Source organism: Acromyrmex echinatior, unplaced genomic scaffold (assembly GCF_024713525.1).
Source record: "Acromyrmex echinatior isolate Ae372 unplaced genomic scaffold, ASM2471352v2 Scaffold23, whole genome shotgun sequence".
In the NCBI taxonomy this organism is placed as follows: Eukaryota; Metazoa; Arthropoda; class Insecta; order Hymenoptera; family Formicidae; genus Acromyrmex; species Acromyrmex echinatior.
The window spans coordinates 87,731-112,924 of NW_028259057.1; the positions used below are offsets into that span (position 1 = coordinate 87,731).

The 25,194-nt window shown below is 34.8% G+C and overlaps 2 protein-coding genes across 9 annotated transcripts in view; one reads left to right on the forward strand and one right to left on the reverse strand.

The window, feature by feature from the left end:
- Positions 1 to 25,194, reverse strand: part of LOC105146661 (uncharacterized) — a 157,417-nt gene that overhangs the window by 70,692 nt on the left and 61,531 nt on the right. Inside the window, exons 4-5 of one of the 8 annotated variants that reach the window (XM_087416471.1) lie at positions 11,113 to 11,268; positions 10,813 to 11,029 (exon numbers count right to left, since the gene is read on the reverse strand). The exons of 4 other annotated variants lie outside the window; for them this stretch is intronic. In XM_087416471.1, coding sequence (XP_087272597.1) covers positions 10,979 to 11,029; positions 11,113 to 11,268 — 207 coding nt within the window. In that variant the 3' untranslated portion in view covers positions 10,813 to 10,978. Of the gene's footprint in view, positions 1 to 5,178; positions 6,493 to 10,812; positions 11,030 to 11,112; positions 11,269 to 11,912; positions 18,289 to 25,194 lie in introns of those variants that run through there. 3 more of the 8 variants (XM_087416477.1, XM_087416474.1, XM_087416475.1) reach the window with 3 other exon arrangements.
- The window catches only part of LOC105151168 (uncharacterized), a 212,709-nt gene that overhangs the window by 1,526 nt on the left and 185,989 nt on the right, over positions 1 to 25,194 (forward strand). The window contains exon 2 of the mRNA XM_087416482.1: positions 5,101 to 5,149. The gene's annotated coding sequence lies outside the window, so the exon portion shown is untranslated. The remainder of the gene's footprint in view (positions 1 to 5,100; positions 5,150 to 25,194) is intronic.

Genomic DNA, 25,194 nt, shown 5'->3' on the forward strand with positions numbered 1-25,194 from the left:
AATAATTCTTAGTTGTTTTTTTTGTATTCGAAATTATCGCATAATTTGATATGCAAAGCGTCAATTATTTATTTTAAAAAATTATTATATAATTTAAAACAATTGTAAAAAGCCAATATGATAAATGGCTGCATAAAAAACGACTTGATCTGGTAAAACGCCGGATATTTTTTTTTCGACTTTTAGAATCTCTTTGATTTTTTCACGGGAGAGAATGTGTGTTATATTCTGTAGCATAACAACTTTCCACGAGAAACGAGGTCCACTCCACCTCCTCCCTGCTAAAAGACGCGCGACTTTCTACGCGAAGCGTGCCTTAGGCAGGGGGACAGGCGGGATAGACCTCGCTTCGCGTGAAAAATCGTGCGCTCCTTTATAGAGGGAGGAGAAAGGGAAGGTGGGATGGATCTCTCTTCGCGTAGGAAAATGTATGTACGGAGAAAAAATGTAACCTAACTCAACCAATATTTTAATATTGAATGATCCTCGTTTTACTTTGTAAGATATACGCGAAACGGAAACTACCCAAACTAAAATATGGGTTATACTTTATGAATCAGTGCCCTCCGAGGGAGAGCGATACGTACTGCCTTCACGCTGAAACTCGTTTCACGTAAAAAGCCATTGTACGCAGGGGAGGGAGTATGTAACTTTAGCCTCCCTTTTTTCGAAAATTACAATTTTCCAGATTGTTCTCAATTTGTTTTACATTATTCTAAAACGATTCTTTTATTCTGAACGGTTCTCCAATAAAACGAAAAATGATTTTTTTTGCTGCCCCCATTTTTGAAAAATCAACAATTTCTTCTCGCTACAGATTGTTCTAATTGTTCCAAACATTGTCCCAAAAAAAACAATTCCGACCGACAAAACCGAAAAATGTTTTCTTGGCCGCGCGACAAGAGGCATGGGAACATTCTAGTTAACTTTTTTAAATAAATTGAAATAATCATATACCTCTCCCATTAAGAATATTATAAATCATGTTAAAACACGATAGTTAATGAGAATTATTTATGATTTTCTAACGTAGCCCAGAAAAATTAAACATTTTTTGCATTTTGGAGGCAAAATTTTCATAAAAGATTTGCGGGAAGTCAAAATGACGTATTATACAGCATATTGAAAGTTCTGACCGTCAGCGAATTTAGAAGACTTTAAGGATTCAAAAAGCTGATAAAAAATGCGATTTTTCAAAAATATCTCAGAAAGTATTTATTTTATCGAAATAAAGGTCATTATCAAAAAAAGCTGATAAAATTAGAAACAATTTCGTTTTATTTTTAACATCCTACAATCAATACTTTCTATAATAGAATTTTTTAAAGAATGTTGTATTTTTGATCATTTCGAAGATGAAGCGATTTATAACACTTTTTTCGTAAATATCTCGGATCTGGCTACTTTTACGTACAATACTTCTTGAAATTGTAGAAATTACTGAATTCCCTAGAAAATTATTTTTTACTCATCCTTGTACGACCAATAGTTTGCGAGGTATGATTTTTAAATGTTTCCTTTTATTTTTTAACTAAACTTTTCTTTAAAGTTTTATGTAAATATCTCGACTATTTCTATGTAAAAAATACTTATTATCAAATCAAAAGATTTTTAAATTCTCTACAAAATCGTTTTTTATTGAACCTCATACGATGAATAATTATCGAGATATAAACAATTTTCTCAAATTGTAATACATTTTAAATTAAATAACTTGCTTGTGACTTATTATATGTGAAAAATGTACATAAATAGTCTTAAAACTTATGAAATTAGCTTGAAAATGCTTTTCTTTTTAACCTCGTATGATCAATAATTCCCGAGATATGGTGTTTCAAAGATATCATGGAATTCTCAGTTTACTTTAAAATATGAATTTATTTATCAATGCAGATACGTAATTAGAAAAAATAATATTCGTATTTTTCTCAAAGTTTACATGTATTTATATATGATCCTAATTGCGTACCACTTTCCAAAATTTATTTTTGAAAAAACAGCTTCAAGAAGAATTATCTTTTTTCAACATTTTCTAAAAAATTGTGTTCTCCGTTACTTTTTTATATATTTCTCAGTTCTTAAAGGATCAGCGTGAAAAGTAAGATGCACGAATTTAAAGCTTAGAAAATTTCCAAAAAAGGTTTTTTTTTCTTTTCTGTCTGTCAATTTTTGTGCAAGATACAGTCATTAGAAGAAAGAGCGTCTTCTGCAACGATTTTTTGACTGAAAATTATGGTCCATATCTTGTGTAAAAATGATATATTTGGAAAAATGTTAGAATAACGTTAGACACTTAATAAATGTTAGACACTTTCTGACTTCTTAATAGATAATATTCCCTTGAATTTGACCTTTGGTTCATATTTTTAAGATCAATAGTTTTAGAGATACCTCGATAAGTACGGTCTTGTTCAGACCGACAATTCTGATACAGGGTGGGCCATCTATTGGTACGTTTTTAAAAATGCGATCAAATGAGCATACATTGATATTTTTTATTAATTTTTTTTTTGTTGTGAAGCTAAAAGTATCCGCGTCAAGAATGAAAAACGATTTCGTTCATGTGGCTCCCTCTACTGGCCTTACAGTATGCCATTCGGTCACCCCAATTATTAATGACATTTTGGACTACCTCGGCGCCAATTTCATTCAAAACAGTCGTAATATTGTTTTTCAAAGCTGGAATTGTCTCACACTTTGGGCCACAGCCTCAATATTCTCGGGTGTGTGCACTGTCCGAGCTCTGGGACCACTTCTGTCATCCACTAACATCCCTTTCTCACGAACTTTCCTCACCAATTTGCGTATAGCTCCTTCGGTGGGTGCTCTATCACGACCCATATTTCTTTTCAAAATTCGTACAGTTTCGGCGACACAGCACTGACTTTGAAAATAAGTTTTTAAAATTTCAAAACGCTCTTCAAGAGAAAACATGTTGTTTCGTGCCGCGGACGGTATGACTAATAAACTGTCAAAATTTCGGGTCTGTAGCTCGTTCGGTGTTGCCATACGACGAAATTCAAAAACGTACCAATAGATGGCCCACCCTGTAGTAACTGGCTGAAGCTGCAGAGGCTAAGTAGTACATGTAATATATATGCCTTTTTTGTTCTCATCAATTGTAATGCGTCCATTTTAATTTTATTAAGCGACCATTTAAAAAAAAAATTTAATTAAAATTGATGTATTACAACCCGAGATACAAGCAAAAGGAAATGTCGAGTTAGAAATATCCATTGTGTGTGCACAACGATTTTTTTTGGGTTGAATACTCAGAATTAATGTTAACATTTTTTATAATTAAAGTATGAGAACTAAAAAAGGCATATACGTATATCACATTATTTAACCTCTGCAGCGTCAACCAATCACTATCAGAATTGTCGATTTGAATAAAACCGCCCTGATGGAAAAAATTTGTCACAGTTCATTTGAAAATGATTATGATAAATCCAAACAGTATTATCACAATTTGAGAGAAAATATCTCATTTTGTTCGAAATCGTCTGAATTTATACGGAAAAATTTCTGAAAAATTTCGGAAAACTTAGCTATCGAAAATTTTTGGAAAATTATCCAAAAAAAATGTCGGAAATTGCCATAAAGAAAAAAATCTGTCCAACATAAGTGAACAATTTCGGACAAATTTCTTAATCAGACAATTATGGATAATTTGTCCATTTTCTCCTCAAAATTGTCGGAAATAGCAATAGAAATATATAATAATTCCTTTAAACAACGAAACTTAACTTTCGAACAAAATTTTTATTTCGCTAATTTCCACATTTGTATATTTTTACTCATAATTGTGTGAAATTGTCAGACTGATAAAATTCCTTTAATTAAGAAAACGCTTTTGAAAAAAATTTTTATTCCAACAATTTCCGACACATCTGTTTCTTTTTACCTACAATTATCTGAAATTCCCATTCTGACGAAATTCCTTTAATCAATAAAACTTAACACTTTTGAATAAAATTTTTATTCAGACAATTTCCGATTTGTTGATTTTTAGCTACAATTGTCTGTAATTTCCAGACTGATAACATTTCTTTAATCACAATACAAGAAGCTTTTGAACAAATTTGGATAATTTCAGACAAATTTGATTACTATTCTCTAGAATTTTTGGAAATTGCTGCTGTAGAAATTTCTCCAAAAAGAAAAAATATATAATTATTATTACAACCTGGCAGATTTCTCATTTAGTTAATTTTGGAAAGATTTTTCCATTTTTATCTGAAATTCTCAAACTTTTCCACACACACACACACACACACACCACACACACACACACACCACACACACACACAAACCACATCAACATACACACACATCACACACACACACACACCACATCACACACACCACATCACACACACACACACACACACACACACACACATCACACACACACACACACACACAGAAGTAACATCCTGAAATACTGAGTGATACATTCTGACAAATTTTTTTATATTCGGTCTGTTTCGAGCAAATTTCTCAATTAACTGTGCTTCAAAACTTAAATTTCGTTTTATTATCAATAAATAAATTTCCCGAAAACTCATTATTGGCACAGTTGGATATTTTCGAATGTAACAATTTTAATTTCCTAATACGGTCAGAAATTATAAAGTAGAAATATAATGAAAAATTGTAACTAACATTGAGTGCTTTCCAATTGCAATATCCCTAAATACTTTCGTGCACACGGCAACACAAGTTGCGTTCCAATTGTCTATTATCATCGACAGAACGCTACACTTCTATACTCACAGTCAGTTGAGAGTGTAAGTTTGAGTTTTCTAATGACAATTACATGTTACTAACTGCGGCGGCTATAAATGAAGTTAGAAGACGTTGAGTGGCCGCCACTTTTTATTTTTTTTTTTATTTAATACAGGCAGAAAAAGCATTTAATCTAACTCTATCCAAAACGGATGTACAGTATACACATTCTGTTCCAATTGAATCGTGCACAACGATACACTTTGTGCATTCCTGTATACGTTTATGTTAAGATATGTTAAGCAATTGGAAAGCACCCAACTAATTCTTCGCTCATATAGTTTCAGACAAATTTATCACTTTTTATAGGAAATATTGGAAAAGAGTCTCGAAATATAAGAAGTAAAGTGTCTGAAGGGTAATTGACTTTCATAATATTTCTTCTATATATATATATATAATATATATATGTGTGTGTGTGTGTGTGCGTGTGTGTGTGTGTGTGTGTGTGTATATATATATATATACAGAGTGTCCCACGTAACTGTGATCACGATTTTTCCGGTACTTCCGATGATCTGACAAAAATTAGTTTGGATGAAAGTTAATCAGTTTTCAATCGGCTATAAATTGCAATATTAAAAATTTGCAAAATATTCTTTTTTAGGAAAAAAACAATCACTCTAATTTTTTTAAATGGCACTATATATTTTTTACTTCATAATATTGTAACTGATGTCAAGATGAGTTCAATGACTTGCTATACTATGACCTTGAGATGACCTTACAGTGAAGAGCAAACGTAGCCATTTCGGAATTCGTGATATTCCGGAATGTAGTTCACATGTGTATGTGGAATGTACATAGAAAAAATATCAACATAACTTGTAATGTAGCTCGAACATTTCACCAGTTCTTGTGTTCAGTCTTAGTTTGTTGTTAGAGCAAATCATAGTTTGTCTCAGTTTGTCGAAAATGTTTGTCGAATATTTCTATAATGAGAAAGTTGATATACAGTTAATATTCGATGAATGTAAAAGGAATGCACATGAAGCTGCAATTCTGTATACCACAAAGTACCTACAGAGACATAACCCGTGTGCAATAATGTTTTATAACATTGAAAAGAATTTAAGAAATTATAGAAAATTTGAAAAGAAGAACTGGAACAAACCGAATTTAAATATAACTGCAGACAATATTCTTATGTCTTAGCACATTTAGAAGAAAATCCGCACACTTCCATTCGTGCAGTTGCTACTGAAATTGATTTATCTAAGAGTTCTGTTCATAAGATGGTAAAACAGAGTCGTTATCATTCTTACAAAATGACCAAAGTACAACATTTACGTATAACTGATTCACAACGTCGTCTAAATTTTATAGCATAGCTAGTTGTCACATACGAAAATAATCCTGAAATATTTCAGAATATCTTATGGACAGATGAATGTAAGTTCTCAAATAATTAACCATGTAATTAACCGTCATAATCACTACTTTTGGTCGAAGGATAATCCCCGTTAATTCCGAGAACATAATTTTCAACAAAAAGTTACAGTGAATGTTTGTTGTATTCTAGTATACGGTCATCTGATTGAAACTTACTTTTATGAACAGAATTTGACAGCCAAAGCTTACTTAAATTTTCTTCGTTCTCAACTTCCAACATTATTGAAAGTGCTTCCGAGTGATGTGCAACGTATTTATTTCCAACAAGATGGTCGTTCATCTCATAACGCTTGGATTGTTGTTCAATATCTAAATTCAAAATACGGAGAACGTTAGTTGGGCACTTACGGACCAATTCCTTCCTCGATTCCCCAATTTGCACCACTAGATTTTTTTCTATGGGGTCATTTGCAATCAAAAGTCTACGCGATACCAATTCAAAATATGGAATTTAAAACGATGGAATTTAAAGCGAAGAAATCCGTACAGCATGTGGAAAAATTCGCTGTGACAGCATTATAGGAGCAACTAATGGAAATTTATTACATAGAGCAAAATTGTGTTTACAAGAAAATGGACTATAATTCAAACACTTATTGTAATTACATAATTTCTTTCATTAAAATTTGTTATAATTTTTTGTTCTACTTTTTTGTTATGCTATTTTTGTTTATAATTTGTTGTTTTATATGTAGTTTCATTTAAAAAACAAGAATGAAAAAGTAGCAGATACAAAAATCTTTTTCTACTATAGAATAATCTGTATAAAAAATTTAATACAAATAAAATAATTTTTCACGAAAACGTTTCCGTTCATTAATTCCACAACTGTAAGGTCATCTCAAGGTCATAGTATAGTAGGCCATTGAACTCGTCTTGACATCAGTTATAACCAGTACAATATTATGAAGTAAAAAATATGTAGTGTCATTTAAAAAAATTAAAATGACCTTGATTTTTTTCTTAAAAAAAAATATTTTGCAAATTTTTAATAGTGCAGTTGTAGCCGATTGAAAATTGATTAACTTTTATCCAAACCAATTTTTGTAGGACCCTGTATATATATATATATATATATATATATATATATATATATATATATATATACTTTTGTCAAGAAGGTGCGAAGAAAAAATGAATTAGTATAAATATTATTATAATAGATATTAAAATGACTAAGAATTATGATAAAGATTATATTAAAATTCTGATTCATTTTTTCTTCGGACTTTCTTGACAGTAGTTTAAGGGATATACTCCAGTGATACATGTAAAATGTATATTATTTGAAGTAAAAATGTGACGCGATTTTTGTACACTCTTGGCGAATTCGATTAGAAGAACTAGTGCGCACTGGTGCATAAAGCCGTTGTACACTGATTTAATTTAAGTATAAAAGTGAAACGAAAATATTTCGAATTATTAAATACATATTTTACCTAATAGTACAATAAAATATATTGAGTATTTGAAAATTTAATCGATTTCTATGTTTATGTATAAACATATCTTTACGTTACGTTACGTTTTATTTACGACTTTAATGTGTACCAGTGCGTATTAAATACGCCCAACCGAATTCGCTATTTGTTAGGTAAGAAAGTAAGCCTCAGACCAAATTTCAATTCTTAATAATTTTTTAAAATACTTTTTCTCAGGACTTTTTTACGAACTTTTTAAGTATATAGTATTGATAAATTTATTATTAAACTGATATTGAAAATGACATATGTAAATATGATTTAATATGTTCTATTTGAAATAAATTAGAATTATTCTGTGCAATATTAGAAAGCTTTTTTAGGAATTAGTTTTTTTTTAAGAAAAATTTGTATTCAGATGGGAAAATAAAATATTTGTAGCACGTGGGCAAGTTCTTAAAAAATCTGTCAGAGGACACTCGCAGTGTCACATTACTTTTTGACAAGTAGCATCTTTCAGCTGATTACTGTTAAATTTTGAGCGGAATTCATCGCGTAGTTTCATTTCTGACGATTAAAGCGAACAACCTTTGTATTTTTGCAAAATGGAAAGAAACGAGTTTCGTGCAGTGCTCAAACATCTACAATACATATGAAAGATTTAACGCCGAAAGAAATCAAACCGAGTTGGATAATGTTCATAACATATCTGCACCAGTGTTTGCGATTGTATACAATTGGGAATGAATTTAAACGTGATGCACTTCGTTCGGGACGTCCAATTGAAGCTGCTACGCCAGAAATCATCGATAAAATCCACGATATTGTTTTGACTGATCGAGTGAAAGTGCGCGAGCTTGTTGAGACCACAGACATATCATATGGCACAGTGATTTCAATTTTACACGAACAATTGGATATGAAAAAGCTATTGGCAAGATGGGTATCGCGTTTGCTCACTGTGGACCATAAGCGCGACCGTGTGACACTTTCAAAACAATGTTTGGAGATGTTTCAACGTAATCCAGATGAATTTCTGCGTCGATTCATTACTGTAGACGAAACATGGATCCAATACTCCACCCCGAAACGAAAACAATCAAAACAATGGACTTCAATGAGTGAACCAGCTCCGAAGAAGGCGAAGATCGGAAAAGTAATGGTTTTTTGAGATACACGTGTAATTTATATCGATTACCTTCCGTTGGAGCAAAAGATCAATGGCGATTACTACACAGCCTTATTGGACCGTTTCAATAACATTTTAAAGAAAATACGTCCCCATTTGGCGAAGGAGAAAGTGCTTCCATCAAGACAATGCACGGGTTCACACGTGCCCGGCAATAGCCAAATTCAACGAATTCCGCTACGAATTGCTTCCCCATCCATATTCGTCAGATTTAGCCCCCTGCGACTATTTCCTGTTTCCAAACCTGAAGAAATGATTCGGAGGAAAGAGATTCATCATCAGAGAGCAGCCGAAACAGAGGCTTATTTTGAAGGGTTGGACAAATCATATTATTCGGACGGCTTGAAAAAGTTAGAGAATCGTTGGATCAATTGTATCGAGCTGAAAGGAGACTATGTTGAGAAATAAAAATGAATCGATAAAAAAAATGTGTTTTACTACGTTTGTCTAAAAACTTATTGATTTGCTCTCGTATTTTTCAAATCTCGTATTTTTACGATAAATGTAAACTAAAACATTTTGTTTAATAAATTCAAACTTTTTTTTAAAACAAATAAAATTCCTACAAAAGTTACGTAATATCGCACAAAATCATCCTAAATTATTTCATAACATCAAATCACATACACATTGTACAGATCATTTTCAGTTTTCATAGAATTTAACGATAAATTTCTCAATATTTGCCGAAATAATCAGTAAAAGCACTTGAAATTCGATACGAGACTTTTACTTTTTTACTTAATAATATGTACAAAAATAATCTGTTATTACTTCGAGTAAAACATATTATTATATTTTGGTTCTATGGGAATTGCGTACTTGTCGAAGTTGTATCTCTCAAACTATTGGTCCTAAAAATACCTAAAAATAATGAACCGAACATCAAATTCAAGGGAATCTTATCTATTAACCATTATGACCCATGCTTAATACAGCCGTAATAACGCTAAACTGAATACATGATTCATAGCATAAGCGAAAAAAAAATTACCCGTGTTGGTTGGTAATTGATATGCATTGTCAGCCGTGTGACAAAGCCTGATGACATGTTATGTCAGCAAATTGGTGACAGACACCGAACAGAGTCTGCTGCATAACCTGACAGCAGATTGCGAGAAACCGAGCAGAGCCTATTGACATATTCTAACGGCAGACTGGCAGCAGAAACCGAGCAGAGTCTGCTGACATAACTTGACAGCAAATTGACAGTAAAAAACCGAGCAAGATCTGTTACTTTAATTTAAATCAATCTGGTTTCTTATAAAAAATTTTAAATATATATAAATGGTTATATATAATTATACATAATTATATATTTATATATACCAGTGTGAAAATTGGAAACAATCAATACAGTTTTATTCATACAGAATGTTAACAGGTTCTGTCGGCAGAACAGGAACAGAATGTGACATCAATTGTGGATCATCAGATGTTAGTCTACTAACATCTTTTGATTAAATCTGCTACTAATCTGTCGACATCCTGCTAATATTTTGCTATCCTATTTAAAGTAGCTCAGTCATCACTAAATTGCGATTTTGTTTCTTGTTAGTTAGTACAAAATATATATATATATATGTACATATATATATATTTTATATATATATATATATATATTAGCTGTTGGAATTAATTCGTAGCGTTTTTTAATGAAAGAATGTTATTTATTTCACATGAGCATTAAAAAATACATTAATGAAAGTACTTCCCATCACTTGTAAAACGCTACGAATTAATTCCAACACCTAATATATAGTACACAAACGACCCCTTCATAGATATCGCAAGATTATATATAAAGTAAGCTCTTTTCTACTTCAATAAAATGTATTGTTACTTCCGTTGCTCTCTTGGTATGTTAGTAACAGAGATTTTCTGACATATTTAAACAACGCGCGCGACAACGATGAAATACAAAAATTCTAGAAAATATTCATAACACGAATTTCAGGTACGTAATCAATAATCAAAATGTATATTTTTTTTGTTTGAGAAAATAAATATGTCATAGTATTAATAATGATACGAATGTAGTTCATTTAATAATAAATTCATATTTCATAACTTTTGTATTATAAGTCCATATTTTTACAGAATATTAATATTCCCATTATTAATTTTGTTTCTTGAAGGTAATGATTATAATTATCGTAGATAGATATCTTTTTCTTATCACTTCTCACTTCATTTTCAAAAACAAAATGGCGATCGAGTATGATTGATTTAAAATCTGAAAGAAAATTTGAAGAATGTTAAATTCGAACATGATAGTGTTACTATTATTGCAAAAAAAAGAAATATATAAAATTTTACCGTCATAAATGAAGGTAAAGAGAAATTGAAATTTTTAATCGTCGCGATTTTGCATTCCAAATTATTAGCCATAATTATCAATATAAATATGTGTTTTGTCGAGGGTTCAAGCAAATACCAATTTTCATGAAACGCCTTATCTGTTAATTCTGTACTCTAGATTTTTCAAAATAGAGCAACATATGATAAAATATAATATTAATATTACATATAATGTAGAACACAATTCGCAATTTATAAAACTATAATAACCAGTTTTTCTAAAATCTTTGTTATTGCAATGTTCATTAAAGCGAAAGAAGCAATTTACGACTATATAAGGTCTATTCCAAAAGTATTCGATCTCTGCGTATATCTTTATCTTTGGACATTATGTATTGTGGACAATAATAAATTCAGTATTTAAGAAGGACTTTGAGGAGTACTCCCACCAAGCTATAAAACACTCAATTCAGTCGGCAATTGTACATAGTTGTGTGAGCGCCGAAAACTTTGAGCATTATTTCACACCCAGCAAACATGACTTGACATTGTTATACAGGTTGTTATACAGGTTATGTCCCATTTTAATGTCCCACACCAAATAGCTTTTTTATTTTTGATCTTATTAGGTGTACAACTTTGCTTCCGCCGTTTTCCTATAGATGGCTTTAGCGGTAAGTGGTGGTCAAAATAAATAGATCATAGTCATCATACAATAAACTTGGGCATCTGTCAACATAACCCCATAGAAACATTAGTCGATTTGTGTCTGCATCATAAAGTTATTCTCGATTGAAAATGTCAATTTACGAGCCAAATTTTCGTTATTTGCGGGAGGTTTTAATTTTCTGCTTCAATATGAAGAAATCTGCGGCTGAAACTCATCGAATGCTCTCAAATACTTATGGTGAGACCGCTATTAGTGAAAAAACGTGTCGTGAAGTTTCAACGCTTCAAGAACGGTGATTTCGACGTCCGGCATTTCCGTCGATTTTGAAGACCGGCATAGCAGTGGAAGAGAGAAGGTTTTCGAAGATGCAGAATTGGCATTACTTGATCAAGATTCGTGTCAAAATCAAAAAGAATTGGCGATCATTGGGAGTGACTCAACAAGCCATTTCAAAACGCCTCAAAGTCATGGGAATGATTCAGAAGCAAGGAAATTGGCCGTATGAGTTGAAGCCGAGAGATGTTGAACGGCGTTTGTTTCCTTGTGAACAGCTGCTTGAAAGGCAAAGACGGAAGGGATTTCTGCATTGCATTGTGACTGGGGACAAAAAATGGGTTTATTGATTAGAGGGTGATTAGAGGTTATAGCATAATATTGCATGAAGCGTCTCTAATACTCGCGCGTTTGGTCCCGTTTGACCTATTAGCCGCTCGCCTAAGGCACTTATTTGAGGCACCGCGCCATCATCGAGCGAGATGGTTTCGTCTTTCTTCAAGCGATGGATCAAATACGCAAAGAGGAGACCAATAGGTCTATAGCCAGATGGAAGAGGCGGTTGGAGGAACTCCCTCGAGATGCACTTGGGACCGCGGTTCGGGTAACATTAGTGCCTAGGCTGGATCAATAGATAGAATGGCGCAGGCCCACGTGAGCTTACATATAGAAATGACACAGATGATTACTGGTCATGGTTGTTTTGAGACGTATTTATATCAGATTGAGAAGTCTGGATCGCCGATCTGTAAACATTGCAGTGCGGCGACGGACAACGTATTTCATACCCTCCTTCATTGCCCCTTGTGGGCAGTAGAGAGGAGGGATCTTTTTGTGGCTCTCGGTCTGAATTTAGACCAAGAGTATAATAGAGTAACTGGGGGCTCCGCCAAAGCATGGACAGCTTTCGCAAGTTATTGCGAGGTCGTGATCAGGCGGAAGAAGGAGGCGGAGAGGGAGTGTAAGAGGAGGAGGGGCGGAGGGCCAGGATCGTGTATCCGCCTGTGCCGCCTCTTCCCCCGGAATCTTCCTCCTCGTAGAAGATCCAGTTTGTATATACTGTACATATATCTGTGCGTTTTCTTTTAATTAGGTTAGTTTTAGATTAGTATTGGATTCCCATGCGTGGGCGGTGGGACCCATCCCGTTGGCATTAGGGGTGTCCCGACGTAATATCTGTCGGTGGTTCCGGGGTACTCTCACACATGTATGGAAGTATTGTTTGGACAAGGGGGAGTTTTTTAGTCGGTAGGCGGTATCTCTCGAGATCACGGGGTGGTTGAATCCGGCACACCCAGTGGTACGGGCCGCAGGGCCCGTCTTCTCCTCCCGATAGGTGTCCCTTCTGGGTCCCCCTCGGGTGAGAGCAGTGCGAAGATTTTTCTCCTCCACGCAAAACAAAAAAAATTATTATATACCATTAAACTTTCCGAATATTTCTGAGTATTTCTGAAAAATGTTATTTTTTCAAATTTTCCGTTATTATTAAAGCAGGGGTAAGGAAGGTGGGGCGAGAGTTGCATTGCGAAGAAAGTCATCACGTAAGTGTGAGGAGAAGATTCGATGGAAGCGCTCAAACGCGCGATACGAATCGCGGCTGACTTTCATTTCGAGCGATCACGTCTTGAATTCGACTGAATGGTGAAACCATTCCACGAGAAATATTGTAACACTTGGTATAATTCAACATATATTAGCACAGTCTTTATTAACTCTCATGCATGTAGCACGGTCGTAAACAATGACTTTCGTTATCATCGAGTATATGAGCAATTGACCGATTATTAACGAGCACATGAGCCCGCAAGTTCAATTGTGACTGCAACAGCCTTTCACAATAATCCGCGCGCCAGTTTATCTGTTATGCAAGGTTCAATCTTTTTTTTTGTTGACAATGATGTGATCATCATCGCTCCTTCACATAGAGTAATACAAAGTTCTTGATTCACAAGCGACGCAATGTATCGCACCATGAAAGCTCAATGGTATCGAGAGAACAAGATTGAAACGAAACCAACTCGCTCCTCAATTATGCTGCGTCATTTCCCGAACAGCGAGCGCTGGTGATAACGATCGAAGTCTTATCTGAGTGCCGTAATGCGAGCTTCGGATGATAACGACGCAGATTTCGCGAACTTACTTGATATGTTTGGCGATGATCGCCAACTCTGCTCGCGTTCCAACATACCGCCTGCCTCGAAACGATAGTTTCGAAGTGTAACTTTGCAATGAGCGACATGGTCCGTTCATCGGACGTCCTCATTAGAATATTTTCGATGATTGGGCGAATTACGCATCCTCCTGCCTTTAATGCATTGAACAGGTTTTACATATAATCTTTAAGAAAATTTAAATCACTTTACGCGCTTAGAGATAAAGAAGAGAGGATCTGACGTATTGAGAAACAACTCTAGCGTTAAAATGTTGTCTTGACATCGAGATTGGAGATAAAACTCCACGATTATTATTACTTGTTGCAAATTTTTTTTGTGATCAACCCAACTTGAAGTCGATTTAATTGTATAGAGATTCTTAAGTTGTGGCACAGCTGTTACTATTGTAAGGAAGACTAGATAATAGCGCCTTGAATTTGATATTGTGAATAGTTTTACTTGTAGGTCAACCCTTACAGCAATGAGTGATTCTTCCAAGTTTCCACTTACACGGGGATAAATTGACAGAACTATGGTTCCTATTTGCACCGGTTGCACTTTATTCCACTTCATTCTTTGTTGCAAGGGATTGACATAATCATTTTGCTAGAGCTTCTAGAATTGTTTAGTACAATGCCTAATCAGTTGCCACCGTGATAGTCAATTCTCACTGGGGTGAAGAACAGACGGTTGACGTTTAAAGCAGAACCAATTAAAATGTGACCAAGAATGAGCACTTCGTAATCATCCAATGATACAGTCACCGAGTCGAGAGGATGAGTTGAAGCTTCGATTTTGCAAAGCAGAATCATCATTTCCTCTATGGTAAGAATGTGAGCTCCGAAGACTCGTTTCAATGATACTTTACGCTCTTGCTTCCCAGAGTCCTCCGAAATGAGGGGCGTGCGGAAGTATGAAATGGCATTGTATGCTATCTGATGCTGTCCGGTTCAAAAAATCTGACTCGTCTAAGGTGTTGCGATAGGCGGCCCTTAGTTCACAATCTGTTCCGATGAAGTTCATTCCATTGTCAGAATACATATCAGTGGAAAACTTGCAGCGGGAGCATTATGTGAACGCATCAAGAAAGTATGCTGAGGAGTAACTGCAAGAATGCTCGACTGGGGGCGCGGAGCAATTGACCTCGTCAATCAATTGAATGGGTATCAGAGCCTTCTTGCGGGTGCATTTTATGCAATTGTATATTACGATTTTGATTAAATTTCGGGCTAGGAGAATTCAATATTCTTGTCGGGTGATCGATAATGTGAGTTATATTCCTGCGTGAAGCGATCAAAGCGAACATGAGCGTGTCGAAGTATCAATGTTAGAATTGGATGTGAAGCTAGCAGGATCAAATGCTTCATTCGGGACAGTAGAAGGGAATTCTAGTGCCGCTCACCAGCGCGAATTAGTTCTCATTGAATGGATGGAAGGATAAAAGGGGATCCGTTGGCGAGAGTGACTGTTCTCGTGACAGGTTTGAATCGCGCCAGAGAAATTATTCTTCTGAATCTCTTTAATCCAAAAGAGTTTCGCTATCTGATACTCATGTGCGGACAGAGCCTTCCGGTTTGTGATGAGTGGACATTGATAGCTGAGCCCTTCCAGCAATGATTTACGAAACGAAGAATATAGACGAAGGAGTTTCAGCCATTCGAAATATCTAGATGGAAGATCCCATGCTTTAGTTAGTTCTACTAGATGTGTCATAGTTAGTCGTGCTTCGTTTTGACTGGCTTTCGTTGGCTATTCAGCGGAAGAGAGGCGTAGCCATGAGGCATCTTGCCACCAAAGTTCACAACTACTGAGGTTTGTCCGGACAAGGCGATGCGCAGTCTGCGGAATTATCTGCAGACTGTATGTGATGTCAATGAGCATTCGATAATTTTGCTTGGATCATGGCGACCCGATGAGAGACAAACGTCTTCCACTTCGAAGGGTGCTGAAATAACCATGTAAGGACAACAGTGGAGTCAGTCCAGCAATAGAAAGGGCAATTTTGTAATTGAAGCGCACTTTGAATCGATTCAATCAATCTCGAGAGCAGAACCGTGGCTAACAATTCAAGTCGCGGCATGCTGATGGGCTTGATTGGGACAATTTTCGATTTGCCGGCTAGTAGCATAGTGATATGAGGGCAAGTCAATAAGTTCTCAGAAAATCTGTCAAAGGGCACTCGCAGTGTCATGTCACATTACTTTTTGACAAGTAGCATCTTTCACAGCTGATTACTATCAAATTTTGAACGGAATTCATCGCGTGGTTTCATTTCTGTAAACGATTAAAGCGAACAATCTTTGTATTTTTTGCAAATGGAAAAAAACCTGTTTCGTGCAGTGATCAAACATCTATATATGAAATATTTAATGCTGAAAGAAATCAAAGTCGAGTTGGATAATGTTCATAGCACATCTGCATCAACGTTTGCGACTGTATACAATTGGGTGAATAAATTTAAACGTAGTCGTACATTCACATGATGCACCTCGTTCGGAACGTCCAATTAAGGCTGCTATGCCAGAAATCATCGATAAAATCCACGATATTATTTTGATTGATCGACGAGTAAAAGTGCGCAAGCTTCTTGAGGCCATAGGCATATCACATGGTATAGTGATTTCAATTTTGCACGAACAATTGGGTATGAAAAAGCTATCGGCAAGTGGGCATTTGCTCACTGTGGACCATAAGCGCGATCGTGTGACGATTTCAAAACAATATTTGGAGCTGTTTCAACGTAATCCAGATGAATTTCTGCGTCGATTCATTACTGTGGACGAAACATGGATTCATTACTTCACACTCGAGACGAAGGAACAGTCAAAACAATAGACTTCACCGAGTGAACCAGCTCCAAAGAAGGCGAAGACCGTGAAGTCGGCCGGAAAGGTGATGGCCACAATTTTTTGGGATGCATGCGGTATAATTCATATCGATTACCTTCCATCGAAGCAAATGATCAATGACGATTACTATGCAGCCTTATTGGATCATTTCAATAACATTTTAAAGAAAAAACGTCCCCATTTGGTGAAGAAGAAAGTGCTCTTCCATCAAGACAATGCACGGGTTCACACGTGTCACTGATGACCAAATTCAACGAATTCCGCTACGAATTGCTTCCCCATCCAGTATATTCGCCAGATTTAGCCCCCTGCGACTATTTCCTGTTTCCAAACCTGAAGAAAGGTTCGGAGGAAAAAAATTCCATCAGAGAACAACTCATCGCCGAAACAGAGGCTTATTTTGAAGGGTTGAACAAGTCATATTATTCGGCTTGAAAAAGTTGGATCTAATGTATCGAGCTGAAAGGAGACTATGTTGAGAAATAAAAATAAATTGATCAAAAAAAATGTATTTTACTATGTTTTTCTAAAAACTTATTGACTTGCCCTTGTAATTTATAACTAAGGAGAAATAAGTTAAGTCGAAACGTTGCATAAATATATCTTTTGATAATTAATAAAATGGTTTTAAATATCTTAATTGAATTCTTTCAATTGTGGTATACCTTCTATTCAATGTTACATCTGCCCTGTAGAAATATAATTTTACTTTCTTTTTTGTCTTTTTATTTCACACTGAATTATTTTTCGTTATTTAATCTCACATCATCTATCTAAGGTATTTCTATTAATTTGTCCGGATATTCTTAGTGAGAAACTTATTCGGCCTAGTATGATTCTATCATGCCGACACCGCGTGACACGTGTGTCACGTGATCCAATCGAAGCACCCATGCCGCGTGCCGATGTATTGCAATAAAATTCCAGGCAAGATAACTCCACGCTGAGTTAAGACATCATTCCCATATGTTGAGAATGTCATGTCATTATCATCCTGCACGAGGTTTAAGAAAAATTAATCCAGCGAAACACCTCAACGCTTATAATCTCTCTAAGACTAAGAATAAGCTATCGCGTACCAATCACGGTCTGCGACGCGCGTATCGCTCGTCGCTCCGAATCCTTAGTGAGATTTCAGCCGCTCTGGCCGAAAATACTGTTAATTTCAAAATCTCGCGTTATAGTTAATACATTTTTGGGTTGATTACCATCTTTTGGCCATCGTGACCGTCTTAATTGCCCCAAAAACCTGAAACAGATAAGCGAACGCGAATTTGTCGCGTTAGCGAACGTCAATCAATCGAGAGTCGGAGAAGGAACAGTGCGGACCACGGAGAAAGGCCCAAAATTTAATTCGTTAATTACTTTAAAATTCCATTAATTAACGCGAAACTAATTTGATCTGTCAGTTCTAAATTTAATTTAACTGTGCCGGATTTCAGCCCGATGTGACTAATATTTCAATATGAAAAATCATTTTCCAAATTCTGCACGTATTACCAATTCCGGGAGATTCGAGCTCCCCCTTCCTCTCAATTCGCGAGTGTCACCAACTGGCGCCTATATAAACGGGACGAAAATCGAGCCGGAGATTCATTCGACAGTCATTCGTCATTTGTGATCAAATCATTCTTGATCGAAACGCTGGTGGAATATCTCTTAATATTCGCAATACAAAAATAAAAGAAGAAAGTACGCATGTGTTACTTTCTTTCAAGCTTCCTCTTTCCTATATTCCTCGGGCTAATCGTGCTCATAAGAGCTGCTCTACCCTCCTCTCCTGAACTGACCGAACTCATAGGAGCAGCTTAGCTCACCCCCTCCCCCTCTCCTTTCCTACAAATTATTCGCATAGAAGAATTATTCGCTCTCGTAGAAGCTGCTCGATTCTTCTCTTCACTATTATCTGTTTCTTCTACAATTAATTTCTAATTCTGTTCTTCTAATGCTATTATTCAATCAACCGTGTCAGTAATATAAACAAAAACATTCTCGGTATAACGATCAACCAAAGGATCCGCGTTAATTCAATATAATCAGCGTGTTAGCCAACTCAGTAATTCAAACTTTAATATGGCGTTATATTCAACTTTCATTCAATCCATTTCTCCATCTCCTCCCGAAGGATATGAAATGATAAAATGAATTGCTCGGATCCATCGTTAATTTCTTTGCTAAATGAATACTAATCAATTTGGCATTTTGTTACAACTACAATTATTCGCTGAAGCATTGGCAAATACAACAAATAATTCATAAATTGCTCAGTCAAATAACTCACGATGTCTCATATTGATGAAGAACAATGCCGAATTCCATTTCAAGAAAATAGTAACTATTAATTTAAAATTCTGAATCAATTATAATAGATCAATTATCATAAAGGACTCCTGTCCCATGCGATACGCCGGCGCTAGCAGTCTCATGATTTGCCGCTCGACCTGAGACTCACTCTCACTCTGATCATACCTCCCCTACTCTAATAACCACTCCGCCATTCTTTCAATAGTCCTTTCAATAATCCTATGCTCGTGCGCCGCGCCGGACCGTCTCTCTCTCTCTCTCTCTCTCTCTCTCTCTCTCTCTCTCTCTCTCTCTCTCTCTCTCTCTCTCTTTCTCTCTCTCTCTCCTCTCCCCCCCTCTCTATCCCCACTCTGCGCTTGGCAGCGACGCGACGCACAATGTAACGCAAAAATATTCAATCCTATTAGCTATTCTTAACATGAGAATTCGTAACATTTCTGGTGACAGCAGTGGAATAGTAACGGGGAGAACCGCTGCATCCTAATATAGTAATTCATAAACGAGAAAATATCTAAATTCGTTACTAGATATGATTACGCGCGCGCGCATAACATCGAATACAGAATATATTTAAAACGTAAAAGAAGAGCATAAAAAACCACCGCACAAGTTATTGTTTGTGATATTTAATTATCATTACATTAATAAAACATTAGACGTTTCGGCCACAATCTAGCCATCTTCAATAAATTCACAATATTCTTAAAACGCAGAATTACATATAGTTGATATTAAATTCAACCGTCGTGTGATATAATTATATATAAACGTGTTCTTTCATCATATGAAGATGCTTTATTACAACAATGTTACAACAATTGTCATATCACAAAATATGTAGAACAAAAATTTCCAGATTCTAATTTAACAAATTGATCTATCATTAATATCTTCTAATCGAAATGTATGAGAATAGAATCGTTACCTGTTTTACAGCAAAAAAATGATGAATCTCAAGTACATCCTTTACACAGATGGAAATTTGTCGTGACATTGTGTGTGACATTATTTGTCATATCATATATGTTACCATTATTTATATATATAAGTCAAAAGTTTAGAAAATTCCAGAATTATTTATTAAGCGTGAGAGAGATCTTTCTTAAGAAGAGGCAGATAAACATCAGGCAAACCTTCAGTGTCACTTTGCTTATTGATATCACTTATTTGACCTTTAATGTATATCATTTCAGAAATTCTTCTTTCCATTAATGATTTTTTCTAAAATTCTTATGTTATCCCAATCCAATTCATGCATCTCATTCAACTGGTTACGTGAAACCACTGACATCTCAGAGGAGGATCTTCTTATGTTCTTTTATTCGAGTTTTTAATTTCCTTTTTGTTTGGCCAACATAAGAAGACTCACAATTTAAACAATTTATTTTATAGACTACTCCACGATGGTCTTCTTTACGCAAAGGATCTTTTCCAGTTTTTATAAATCTATTCATTTTATTTATGGGTTTATAAGCGATATTGAAGCCATGAATATGTGAAAGTTTTTTAAATTTTTCTGATACTTTACTTGGTAAATATGATATTATGAAAAACTTTTTCTTTGAATTAGAATTAGAGTCGCTTTCGTTATTGTTGTTCTCACAATTTTTATCTAAATTAGTTCTACTTTCTAAAGTTTTTATTCTATTTTTTATTGTTGAAAAGATGAATTTAAGAGGATAACCATTAACAGAGTGTGAATTAAATCAGAAATGTTTTTTTCTTGAAATTTTGGATGGGATAAAAGCAAAATTCTAATTGCCCGATTATTACACCCCTTTTATGTACTAACGGATGATTCGAAAAATAATTTAAATATCTCCCTGAATTAGTAGGTTTTTTTATAAATATCGAAGATAATTCTTCCTTCTTGCTTCATTAATTTAAAAAAATTTATACGGTTTTCATCGCCAAAGTCAATTGTGAATCTAAGCCTTTCATGATATGAATTAAACAATTTCAGAATTCCCTCCACTTTGTCTTTATGCACCGCTAACACAATGTCATCAACATAACGGAAATAAAAAGACGAGATAATATTATTAGCTGTAATAATTTCTTGTTTTAAGTCTTGTAGAACAATATAATTGTGCGGTGGTTTTTTTATGCTCTTCTTTTCATAGATTTATAATTTTGATTTATAAACCACGTTTGTTTTTATAAAATATATTTAAGCCATAATGGAAAAAGATGTAAATTATGAATGCTTTAGTTACATCTGTAGGAATGTATATTGTGATTTGTGTAACAGTTATTGTATATCACAAAAGTTATGAGATTGTATTTTCCTAAAAAATAACTTCATTATAAATAAACTTCATTAAAAATAACTTCATAGTTTCATAAATTATTTGTTGCTTACTGACAGTAATTTAATATATATTTCATTGCATTTATTTTTGCACTCTAAGAGAGATAATTTTGCTATAAGAACAAATCGAGGAATAACAAATGTGATGATTGGATAAAAAAAAACGATGAATCAATTATTGTAAATAATTTCTCTATAAATCATATCATTTCATTTTCTATAAATGTAACAAATAATGAAAATAATTAATATCGCTAGCAAATAAAGTCTCAGTATTAGAAAAAGTTTCATGTTGTAGCGCGCGTTCTAGTAAATAAGAGAGCGCGAGTTGGCAGCACTACAGCGTTAGTTAGTCTAGAGAGACCGCCGGCAAAGGGTCTCTGTGAAGTTAGCAACTCAACTAAAAATCGGAAATTTTAATAACAGTACTGCTTGCACTCGCAATAGTTCTACAGTTCCTGATAGGTTCCTGATAAATAATTCCGTCAATTTAAACCAAAAATTTAAAAAAATTAAAATATGCGGTGCTAACTTCGCGAGGTACCGCAAAATTCGAGAAAGACAATTCTTTGATGGAATCTTAAACTACTCAAAAAGTTCTAAAGTTTCTGATCGATTATAACAATAGTTCCGGCCATTAAATATTTTTAAATAAATTTTTAAAATAAGAGCTTGCACCTCAAGTTTAAAAAAAATTATTTTTTTTTTAACCATTTTTTTGTATTTGAAAAGTTACACAATTCCTGACAAGTTTTAATAACATTACCGGCCATTTTAATATGTTTAAACAATTTTTCTTAATCCTCATGTTGGTCAAGAGTAAAGTACGAGTACCTCTAAACAGCCAATACTGGCAAACTTTTTGGTTTTTTCCGACAGTACTACAATAATTCCGAAGACTTATGCTAGTTTAGCCCGGAGTACTCGTCGTTCATCATGTTTAAACAGTTTTTTAATTCTTGCGCTGGCACCGCACGTCAAGAGTAAAGTAGGTGAGACTGGGATCGGTTGAATATAGAGGTAAGTAGAATAATCAACGCTACAAAACAAAACACTCGAGACATGCGTAAACGTGTCTGAGTACGCAGCAGCGAGTCTGCTGTAACATCTAGCTGCGAACACATCTATGATAGAAGTTATGTCACAATTTTAAAAAATCGTACACCTAAATAAATATTTTTATTCTTAAAGTTTTTGTTTTATTATCGTATATGATTGTCTGAGATACTTAATTTTTACTTAAATAGTAAGTGTAGTTCTTACTTAATAAAGTAACAGATTTTTTTTTGTTTATGTATCTCTGTTATCATATATTGTTAATGTTTTTAAAAAACGGATGGGGATAGTAGATTAACCACAACATGGAACTGTATGACTCATTTAGTGACGACTCTTATAACACTTATTCAAAATTTTATTCCTTTAAAGAGATTTTCTTCAATGGTAAATGTTAAAAAGTTTAGTTCTCTCATGTTCAATCTCGAAAACTAGGCTTATTCGACTTGTTTTTTTTACGAAATGAACAAATTTGGCAAAAAGATATTGTTTGCTCTGCGAAGCGAATGTTTGTGTTTAAAATATATTTTATAAAAGTTTTATTAATATGTAGCCAAAGATGTAGCTTAAAATACATTAATCTTTATTTTAATAATCTTAGACGAATTACCCCGATCCTGGGGCTAGTTGAATTACATGGAATGCATTAGAAAAATGTATTTTTTTTCATATTAATTATCAGTTTCCCCCTTATTATTAAAATATTATTAGGCAACCAAATATATGTAGTAACTGGTGTAGAATTCATTTTTTCGATAAGTCTCTTAATTTTGTCTGTAAAAATTGGAAATTGAAAAATAAATCTATTAGCCTCGGTCTTCCCTACCTCTAAACAGCCAGTACTGGCTGTTTAGAGGTACTTTACTCTTGACATGTGGTTGAATACATAAGAATCAGCGCGAGGATTAAAAAATTGTTTAAACATAATGAACGATGAATACTCCGGACTGAATCAGCATAAGTCTTCAGAACTATTGTAGTACTGTTGGAAAAAGACAAAAAATTAGCCAGTATTGGCTGTTTAGAGGTACTTTACTCTTGACGTGCGGTGCCAGTGCGAAGATTAAAATATTATTTAAACATATTAAAATGACCAGTAATGTCACTAAAACTTGTCAGGAACTTTTCAAATACAAAAAAATGGCTCAAAAAAAAAATTTTTTTTAAACTTGGAGGTGCAAGCTTTTATTTTAAAAATTTATTTAAAAATATTTAATGGCCGGAACTATTGTTATAATTGATCAGAAAATTTAAAACTCTTCGAGTACTTTAAGATTCCGTTAAAAAAATTGACTTTTTCAAATCTTGCGGTGCCATGCGAAGTTAGCACCGCATATTTCTATTTTTTTAAATTGTTGGCCTAAATCAGTGAAACTATTTATAAAACCTATCAGGAACTGTAGAACTATTGCGGGTGCAAGCAGTACTGTTATTAAAATTCCAATTTTTAAAGTTAAGATGCTAACTTCACAGTGATCTATCGAACATCGTGTGCAACTTATCAACTATCAGTACCGAATTTATATGTGCCGAGCTCATGACTGGGTCGATCGAATTATGAGAACATTACGTTACGTTACGAGCGGAAAGTGACGAAACGGGCCATCTTGTGCATCACACAAAGACTGGCAACGCACCTCGTCCGCCATCTTGAACCGCATATAGGCGCCATTCGAGAACCGCCGCGCGTCGCGCTGCGAAACGATATCAGCAGAGAATGGAAGTGCCGTCATCCAGCGTTGACGACACGCTAGCTGATAAGACAGCCGCTTTGGATAATAATTCGGACCTTCGAATGCAGAGGACGGACCGACATCTTATGAACGCGATTGACAGTTATGGAGCTAAAGAGTGCTCCATTTTACGTTTATTATGAGGGCGAGTAGTGAGAGACGCCATCATTATGAAGGAAAGGACAAATCAGTTTACGGTAGCCGAACTGAAAATAACGAGGCTGCGCAATGTCTTTAGGACTCGAAATAATAAAGAGATTAATGGAAGCGGAACGTGGATGGATGAGGTCGGACCTGCTCACGGAAAAGACGACGAACGAGAAAATTATCAGCTCAGACTCGAACGCGAACAGACAGAAACGAGCTGCTGCGTCAGGAACTTGAATTAGCGAGAACAAAATGAGATCGTGGTACGATCAGAAGCGGTGTTAGCGCGACGAGAACTAGAGTTGACGAATAGAGGAAACGAAGAAAATCCGGCGATCGATCATCAAGGGGGTGAGAGTTATACGAATAAATTACGAGGACAATTCCAGCAACCGGAGTTATGTGCAATACAATTACAAGTAGATGTCAAAGGCATTAAAAACTTATTAGGCGAGTTCGACGGAACAAATCGCTTTTGAGGAGTAGGAGAAGCAAGTTCGATTTGTCAGAAGGTTTTTTACGGTGGACGGTGCAATTATGAAGATAATTATTAATTCTTAAGAGGAGAGCGGACAGATGGTTTCACTCGAAGAAATCAGAGCAC